A 9,553-nucleotide genomic window follows, 5' to 3' on the forward strand; every position below is an offset into this window, starting at 1 on the left:
CAGTGTCCCAGGCCAGGCTGGATGGGGCTTGGAGCAGCCTGGGACAGTGGAAGGTGTCCCTGCCATGGCTGGGGTGACACTGGATGGGCTTTGAGGTCCCTCCCAACCCAAACCATTCCACATCTCTGTGATTTCTACGGAACTCCTGAACACAGAACTCAGAGGGAAAACTGACTGAAGACCCAAGGAATATTATCACAGTCTTTAAGACTGGGAGATTTTTTGAAGGTTATGGACCAGACATGGGCAGAGGAGCATTCCCAGCCCTCCTGGCATAGGCAGAAGCAGCCAGAGCTCAGAGCTGAGCTGGGAATGTCCCCAGGGACAGCCTGGGGCAGATGCTCCTCCACATGCTCAGGTTCAGGGTGGATCCTCCTGTGGCAGCTCCTGAGGGGGTTTCAGGGCCAGCTTTGATCCCCACAGGGACACAGTGCACACGGTGACCCCCAGAGTGACCCTGATGTGTCCCTGATGTGTCCCTGCCCTCCTGCTCCAGCCACCTCTGTCCAGCCAGCCCGGGGCAGGGGCTGTGTCCCTCCAGCAGCCTCATAGCAAACAAGTTTGTGTAATTTTACTGCCCAGGACAGGAGCTATTTTTACAGTAAATCCTTCCAAAATAGAAACCAGCAACACCCACGGGCGTCGGCCCAGCCCCGGGGCTGCAGGACCGGTTGGGGGACGGGGCTGGGGACAGGACACGGCTGAGGGTGACAATCCCCTCCTGGCACTGTGCCACCAGCTCCAGAGACCCCCAGTGAGGGCTGGGACCCCCAAACCCGGCCGAGAGGGGAGTGCAGCCCTGCTCCAGCCGAGCCACCCTTCCCTTTTCCCGGGATAAACGCTCAGGTAACCTTTGTGCTCACAGCTCGACCTCCAGGTTGTCATCTCAGAGCCTTGGGAGGGATTTGGTTCCTTTGGTTTTGGTCTCATCCTTCGTGGCACGTGTTTTGGAGCATGATCAGGGGAAAAGCTTGAAAAAAAAAAATGGAATGGGATTGGCTGTGATCCAGGGGAAAAGGAGAGACAGGGGAAGAAGCACTTCCCATCCCTGAGCTCGGTCTGTTCTGCACCCCTGCTGCCCTATAAAACAACCCCTGGGTATAAAATAACCCCCTAAAGGTTTTTTTCCTCACCGGGAGCACCTTGATCCCCCTCAGGAGCACCGAAACTCCCAAAGCAGAGGCTTTAACTCCTTCTGGGTTCACTTCGGGTTCAGCTGAACCCGGAGCTCCAAGTCACCCTTTACCGAGAAGTAGGAAACAACCCCCAAAGCAAAACCGGGGGAGAAGGGAAGAAGGAGCCTGGCAAAACAGAGTTGAGAAACTGCCCCGTCACACCCCGTGTGCGGAGCAACATCCCCACCCCGCGCAGATAAAGTGCCGAGCGCTGCCCAGCCCCATCCCAGCCCCGGGAGCACATTCCCGGCCGAGTCCTCCCGTCCCGGAGACGAATCCCCCTAGGCAAGGAGGAGAACGGCTCGGCACAGCCACGGTAGGATTTGGGGAGGAAAAAAATGAGATTTAAGGGGGGAAAATTCCTCGCGTTGAGGTCAAACGGTGATAACGGATTGCTGTGGGCAGCCTCGAGGGAATTCCAGGAGCAGGGATTGATTTTTTTATCAGGAGAACCCCCTGAGGGCTGGGAACACCTGCTGGGCTCCCCCACTGCCTTACACTGGATTTCTCTCAGTCTGTGCCGGTGAGGAGCTGGGGGATGGAGGGGGGACCCTGTCCCTGCAGGACAATTGTGGAGTTTCTTTTAATAATGGGTGGGAAAAGTCCTCTTTTCTGTTCTGTAGGATTTAAAACCTCTCCCGTGGTCTTGGGGAGGGGTCTGTGCAGCATCACAGAGACGGGGTGGGCACAGTGAGACCCTGACCCCACAGGTCCAGCCCCAGTGCTGAGTGACAGAATCGGCCCCAGCACCTTCCAGGAATTCCAGGTGTGGCCCCCGGCTCTCCGGACCCGCCCCAAGGACGAACCCCCGGCAGCAGCACCATGGTGTGGGCAGCCCCAGCCCTGGCAGCCGCCACCCTCTACCTCCGTGAGTCACGTCCCGTCCCCAAAATTTGCCCTGGGACCCGTTGGCAGCCCCTGGCAGCAGGGATGCTCCAGCTGTGCTGCTCCTCATCCCAATCCCGCTCGGCTCGGCGCTCCCAGGGCTCTGCCTCCCGCTGCCCTCAGCGTCCGCAGGCTTCTCCCAGGGACCGGTTTCCAGGGATGGATTTATCCCTTTTTGTCTGCCACACCCTCCCGGAGGGAGCCGGGGGCTGCTCTCTTCATAGCGACCCGCGGCATTTCCTAGATATTAAATTAGCAAAGGACAAGCTCGTCCCGGGCTTTAAACCTGGAGCTGCTTGGAACAAACCCTAATTCATAAATCCACGGACGTTTCCTGACCCGCTCCTCCTTCCTTGCAGGTGTCTCCACAGACCTGCTGAAAGTCACAGCGGTGAGTCCCCGCCGGCTCTGCCAGGGCTTTTCCAAAATCCCGGAGGTGCCGCCACTCACTCCCCTGGCGCTCAGCTCCAGCCGCCACCTCCCTGCTGTCCCCTGTCCTTGTCCCATCCCTCACCAAACCCAGCTCCAGGCAGGCGGGGACAGACCCACCCGAGTGTCCCCGCTCCTCAGAGTGGCTGTGGTGGCTTTTGTCGCCACGAGTAGCCCAGGGTGCAGCTCCTGGAGCTCCTGCTCCCACGGGCAGCAGTCTGGGCGCTGCAGCCGGCTCAGATCCCATTCCCTGCATCTCCAATCCCTTCTTCCCTGTCCTTACCGGGGCTGAGCATCCCCCATCCTCTCCCCAGGCTGCTCTGGTCCTCGGAGCCGTCCTGTCCAGCGCGGAGCATCCCCGGTAAGTCCCGGTCCCGGGGGGGTTCTGAGGGTCGCGGGGGTGGCTCTGGAGGGGTGAATTTGAGTTTGTCCCACGCGTGCTGCCGTGCCGGGTCACTGGGGAGGATTTACAGCCCTGCGCAGCCGGTTCCGTGCTGGGATTCCGGCGGGTTGGGCTCCTGCAGAAACACAAACACACAGCGAGAATTCTCCTTCCTCCACGCGGCTGAACCCCAAATCCCGGGATACGGGTCCACCCGCCGGGGCCCTGGGGATGGCAGCACCCCGGCGCGGATTTTAGGGGACATTTCCATGATTTGTACAGCCTCGGCGAGGCCGCGTGTGACCTGGAGCCGGGCACCATCCCGGCCTCGGATCCCAAAATCCTGGAGAAGCTGAAGCTCTGCCCGGCGCTGACGGGGGCACCGCGGGACGCCCTCAATGCCCTGCTCCTCTCGGGGGCCACGGCGTACGGGTGAGGAGCGTCCCTGCTCCCGGAGGGCTGGGCCACCACGGGGATGCTCAGCCGCTCCCTCCTCTGCTGCCGCAGGGATCCTTCCAGCTGGGATTTACAGACTCTGCGGGATCTGGGGCCGCTCGTGCTGGCCTTGAACCAGACCACGCTGAGGTTGGTGGGCGAGGTAAGGTCACTCCTCGGGGGGAGATGAGCAGCAGGCAGGTCAGCTCTGAGGCTGGGGGACCCAGGATCCTGTCCCCTCTGTCCCTTTGACCCCTAGCAGCCTCTGTCCCGGTGCCAGCCCCCTCTGTCCCCGCAGGCCGCCCGGGAGGATTTCAGGAGGACCATCGCTGCCGCCTACACCAGCCAGGGCGGTTCCCAGCGGGAGAAATCCCTGCTCCTCCTCCGGGCGCTCGCAGCCGCCTCAGCCCCCGCCCGGCCCCGGCTGAAGCGCAGCTCGGGCCGTGAGTGTTTCCATCCCTTCCCTCCGGCCGCTCCGGGGCTCTGGGAAGACAAAACCCCCGGGGCTGGTTGGGATCTGGGAGGTCCCGGAGGGAGCAGGCAGAAATCTGGGATTCCCATAAACCGGGGAAGTCCTTGAAGCACGGAGGGGGTTTGCACTTACCTGGGATGTGGTGGCAGCGCTCAGGAAGGAGCTGGGACAGCGGGACAGTCCCCAGGCAGGGCCAGCACCAGGGCAGGAGCAGAAGATGCAGTTTGACGGAGCACTTTGAGTTGCCTTTGACAGGATAAAAGCACAAATAAGGGTGCAAAACATCACCAGGTTCTTCAGGAATAACTTTAGGAAACAACAGGGAATGAGGCACCTCTGTGGATTGGGGACCAGGGCACGGGAGCAGTGACTCCCTGTCCTTCACCAGGGCTCCTCCAAGGGGCTCTGAGCCAGGTGGGAAGGGAACACACGGGACACGCACACCCTCTGACACAATTCCTTGCCCTCAGGCTGCGAGTCCCAGCCGATCACCGCCAGCAGCATCGGCAACATCCCCCTCCTCTCCCCCGAGGAGCTCGACCTGTGTCTGAGCAGTGAGGTGTTGATAGAAAACCTGGAGGCTGTGCTGAGCGAGCCCATCACCACAGACGGTTTCCAGGTCCTGAAAAAGAAGGTGGATAAGGTAAGGGCTGACACAAGGCAGGAGCCGGCATGGGCAGGACCCGCTGTGGGAACAGGGATGAAGGTGCCCGAGTGGGTTCTTTGCACTCATTCCTGCCCTGTTTTCCCTTCTCTCACTCTCTTCCCTGCCCTGTTTTCCCTTGCCCCACAGTTTTTCCCATCAGGGATCCCGGAGGAGCAGCTGAGGCGCCTGGGGGAGCTGTCCCACCTGTACACGGAGCAGGAGATCAGCCGGTGGCCGGTGACAAGCGGCGACACCCTCACAGCCCTGCTCAGCTCCTCGGGAGAACTCTGGAATGATTCCCAGGTCAACAAATCCACGGCAGCAGAAGGGGATGGGTGATGAGGGACCCCAAGTGTCCCAGCCCAGCTCAGGGTGGAGGAGGCACTGTGGGGTTGTTTTGGTGGGGGTTGGCAGCGCTGCCATCCTTACCAGGAGCATCTCCCTCCCCTGCCTGTGCCCGCTCAGGTGCAGCAGCTGTTCAGCACGTACCTGGCCCTGGGGGGCTCCTGGACTGGGTCCCTGCTCCAGGAAATCGGAGGCGAATTCCTGTGCAAGCTGCAGGAGGAGGAGATGCAGCAGATCCCCGCTGGAGCCATCGGGTGAGCTGGCTTCTGGGGACGCTGCTCAGCCCTGAGAGGCGCCGGCACAGCGGGATCGTTGTGTCCCGATCCCAGATCCCACCTGAGCCCCAGGACCTTGAGCAGGGACATCCCTGCCAGCCCCCAGAACAATTTATCTGCGCTTTGAGGTGCTGCTGACCTGTGTCCCTCCTCCCAGGAGTGCTGGGCAGTTAAACATCTCCTCGTGCTCCCAAAGCAAGAAGGAGCTGCTCTACGGGAAGGCTCGGGAGGCCTTTGCCAGCACCCCTGGCCCCTATTACTGCAGGATCCGGCCCTACCTGGGTAGGTGCTTCCCCTCTGCCACGTTTGGGGTCTCTTCTCAGCCCCAGACAGGTCTGGCAGTGCCCAGAACCTCTCCAAACCCTCCCCCAGAGGCGCAGGAAGGGTTTTGCACATCTCCAGGCATCCCCTGCGCTCTCTTTAAGGTGGAGCTCCAGCAGAGGATTTGAAGGACTTGGCTAACGCTGGTGACATAAACATGGATCTGGACACGTTCCTGGCCCTGAATCCCCAGGAATTCCAGGTACAGCCCCGGGATGCTGCTGTCCCCTCTCCCCAGGGCAGGGCAGGGCTGGCTGAGGGCTGAGGTCAGAGCCCGACCAAATCCCCAATCCTCCGCTTTCTGACCTTTAGAAATGTTCTTCAGGAACATTTTGCTACAGGTCAGCAAAGCTGGTGGGGCTGTGAGGGCGAAGGGAGGGGCTGGTGTGCGTGTGTGTGTTGCAGAAACTCAGCGTCACCGACGTGAAAAATCTGCTGGGGGAGAACGTGCCTGAGCTGAGGAGGGCCGAGCAGCAGCCCTGGGTGCGGAGCTGGGTGCAGAGGCAGCTCCAGAGGGAGCTGGACTGTGTCCTGGGCATCGGCCTGCAGGGAGGGCTGCCCGAGCCCACGGGGACCTCCGCGGCCACTGCCACCTCCAGGGTCACCTCCCCGGCCACTGCCACCACCCCTGTGCCCACCACCCCAGCCACTGCCACCTCCATGGTCACCGTCACCACCCCTGCGCCCACCACCCTGGCCACTGCCACCTCCATTGTCACCTCCCCAACCACTGCCAGCTCCAGTGTCACCACCCCGGGCACTGCCAGCTCCAGTGTCACTTCCTCAGTCACTGCCACCTCCAGTGTCACCTCCCCGGCCACTGCCACCTCCAGTGTCCCCTCCCCAACCACTGCCAGCTCCAGTGTCACCACCCCGGGCACTGCCACCAGCTCTGTGCCCACCACCCCAGCCACTGCCACGTCCATGGTCACTGTCACCACCCCTGTGCCCACCACCCTGGCCACTGCCACCTCCAGTGTCACCTCCCCAGGCACTGCCACCTCCAGAGTCACCTCCCCAACCACTGCCAGCTCCAGTGTCACCACCCCGGGCACTGCCAGCTCCATGGTCACCTCCCCAGTCACTGCCACCTCCACTGTCACCACTTTAGCCACTGCCACGTCCACGGTCACCTCCCCGGCCACTGCCACCTCCAGTGTCACCTCCCCAGTCACTGCCACCTCCAGTGTCACCTCCCCGGCCACTGCCACCTCCAGTGTCACCTCCCCAGTCACTGCCACCTCCAGTGTTACCTCCCCAGCCACTGCCACGTCCACGGTCACCTCCCCGGCCACTGCCAGCTCCAGTGTCACTGTCACCACTCCTGTGCCCACCACCCCAACCAGTGTCACCTCCATAGCCACAGCCCCCACCTCTCCTCCCCCTGTCACCTCAGCTAATGTCACCCCTGTGTCCACCACCCTCCCCCCTGTCCCCAGTGCCACCTCAGCCAGTGCCACCACTCTCCCCACTGTCCCCACCACCTCGGCCAGTGTCACTGTCCCCACCCCCAATGCCATCAGCAGCCACTCGACCCCTCAGCCGAGCACGGTCCCCCCCAGGACCCCGAGCCCCCCAAACACCCACACATACACTGGGGGTCCCCCTGTACCCCCTGCCACCCCCACTGTCCCCACTGCCACCCCCACTGTCCCCACTGCCACCCCCACTGCCCGTCCCACTCTGACCACGGCAGCCCCCTGCTCCACCCACCAGGCTGTCACCACAGACAGAGCCACCTCCCCCGCTGTCACCTCCCCCGCTGTCACCTCCCCAGCCACCAGCAGCCCCAGTGCCACCCCAGTCCCTGCTGTCACCTCTGGGGCCACCACCGGCACTGGTGTTGGCACTCACCTGACTGGTACCACCCACAGCACTGTCACCCCTGTCCCCAATTCCTCCTCTGCTCCCACTGCCACCCACAGCACTGTCACCAACCCCTCCTCTGCTCCCACTGTCACCCCTGTCCCCAACCCCTCTTCTACTGCCACTGCCACTCCTGTCTCTCAGTCCTCCTCTGCTGCCACTGCCACCCACAGCACTGTCACCCCCAATTCCACCTCTGCTCCCACTGTCACCCCTGTCCCCAACCCTTCTTCTGCTCCCACTGTCACCCCTGTCCCCAACCCCTCTTCTACTGCCACTGCCACTCCTGTCTCTCAGTCCTCCTCTGCTGCCACTGCCACCCACAGCACTGTCACCCCCAATTCCACCTTTGCTCCCACTGTCAGCCCTGTCCCCAACCCTTCTTCTGCTCCCACTGTCACACCTGTCCCCAACCCCTCCTCTGGTCCCACTGTCACCAGTGTCCCCAATCTCACCTCTTCTCCCACTGCCACCACTGTCTCCAACTCCACTTCTTCTCCCACTGTCACCAGTGTCCCCAACCCTTCTTCTGCTCCCACTGTCACCAGTGTCCCCAAGCCCTCCACTGGTCCCACTGTCACACCTGTCCCCAATCCCACTTCTCCCACTGCCACCCACGGCACTGCCACCACTGTCCCCAACTCCCCTTCTTCTCCCACTGTCACCCCTGTCCCCAACCCCTCCCCTTCTCCCAGTGTCGCCCCTGTCCCTCAGTCCCCCTCAGTCCCCCCCAGTGCCACCACCCCGTCCCCGGCCGTGCCGTGCCAGCCCAGCTCCCCCCCAAACCCCCCCAGCACCACCCCCGGCCCCGGGAACGTTCCAGAGCCTCCGGCACCGACATCCAACGGCCACATCAACCTGCAGCCCGCACCGGAGCCAGGTGAGCTGGGGCTGGGAAAGGCTGGGGAATGATGGGGAGGATGAGGAGGATGAGGAGGGCTGAGCCCCCTCGCTCCTGGCGGGATTCAGTCCCTGGTGGGGACGTGGCTGACTGAGTTTGATCTTACTGCCACAGCTCAGCCCAGCAGTAGCTCTAAAACAACTAAATCAGGGCGTTGGCTGACTCAAAAACTCAATTCCACCTCTTCTGCATTCAGTAACATGTTAGCAAAAAGTTAGTTTAAAAAGCTAACATATTTTTGATATGTTAAAAATATTAACATGTAGTATTTTATTATATAAATATTAACTTATACTATTAACATGTCGTATTATATCAATATATTAACATATGATATCAATACATAATATTAATATATTAATAATATTAATATATTAGGGTATAATATTAGTATATATCATATATAATATTAACATCTAATATTAATATTAGATGTCAATTTTAACCTTTTAAAAACCTTTTAAAAATAGTAAATGTGCAAGCTTACAAGACAGAGCCGCAATTAATTTTCTATTAGCATACATATGTAAATGTAAATTTTTTTTTTTTTTAAAAATATGTTATATAAATTTCTCTGGAGCTGCCCTCAGGGTCTGTTCCAGGTGTCCCCTCACCTCCTGAGCCCCACGGCCCTGCCCAGCTGCTCCACAGCAAGCTGGAGAATCCAACATTTTTCTTTTTTTAAACTTTCACTGAGAGAGAGAGCACAGACTGGGCACCTGCAGGGGAACCAAGGGAGTCCAGCGGCACTGGGAATTTTCTTACCTTGTAAGAAATCACCTGGATTTAAACACCCAATGGAGCTGCCATGGAATGTGACACATTCATCAGAAGAGCTCACTGGGTTTTTTAATACCCCAGGCAGTTTGAAACGAGGAGATTAAAAGGTTTTGTCGCACGAAATGAAGAGTGCCCCGTGTTCTCCCCGCAGGATCAGGATCCAGGCTCTGCTCCTGCCTCGTGCCCGTGCTGGCAGCCACCGTGGGGACAATTCTGCTGCTGTGACCCCCCTCAGCACCTCCCACCCTGCACATTCCTCCCTCCAGCCCGGGGAAACAGCTGGGAGGTCCCTGCTGGGGAGCAGAAACCCGGCAAAGGGAAGAGAATTCGTCCACGTTTGATGCCAGCCCAGGGTTTGGTTGGTTTTGGCTGAAGGAGGACGGATTTTCACAGCTCAGAGGAGCCCCACAGGTCCTTACTAGTGATTTACTCCCTGTAGTACAAGCAGCAGTGAGGCAAGAACACGGGGCTCAGCTCTTCCAGGGATTTCCTGCCCATCCCATCCCATCCCACTGGGAAAACTCAGGGATTTGAGTCACTGGTGGCCCAGCACTGCAGCTGAGAGATCCCCAAAAAATCATATTTAACTTTTGTCACGAACTGCTTTCTGATCGAGGTTTGTGCAAACCACACACAGACTC

At 59.8% G+C, this 9,553-nt stretch overlaps 1 protein-coding gene across 1 annotated transcript; it reads left to right on the forward strand.

The window, feature by feature from the left end:
* Window positions 1–1,997: 1,997 nt before the first annotated feature.
* On the forward strand, window positions 1,998–9,508 carry LOC136298045 (mucin-2-like). Its single transcript, XM_066198485.1, has 14 exons — window positions 1,998–2,043; window positions 2,420–2,451; window positions 2,804–2,850; window positions 3,154–3,303; window positions 3,379–3,469; window positions 3,605–3,749; window positions 4,249–4,421; window positions 4,572–4,727; window positions 4,890–5,023; window positions 5,202–5,326; window positions 5,470–5,567; window positions 5,771–5,919; window positions 6,727–8,111; window positions 9,064–9,508. The coding sequence occupies exons 1-14, from the start codon at window positions 1,998–2,000 to the stop codon at window positions 9,135–9,137; spliced, it is 2,805 nt and encodes a 934-aa protein (XP_066054582.1). The 3' UTR covers window positions 9,138–9,508.
* Window positions 9,509–9,553: the final 45 nt, after the last annotated feature.

The sequence above is a fragment of the Chamaea fasciata genome, unplaced genomic scaffold, assembly GCF_029207755.1.
Source record: "Chamaea fasciata isolate MVZ Bird 193981 ecotype frontalis unplaced genomic scaffold, bChaFas1.0.hap1 SCAF_16, whole genome shotgun sequence".
Lineage (NCBI taxonomy): Eukaryota > Metazoa > Chordata > Aves > Passeriformes > Sylviidae > Chamaea > Chamaea fasciata.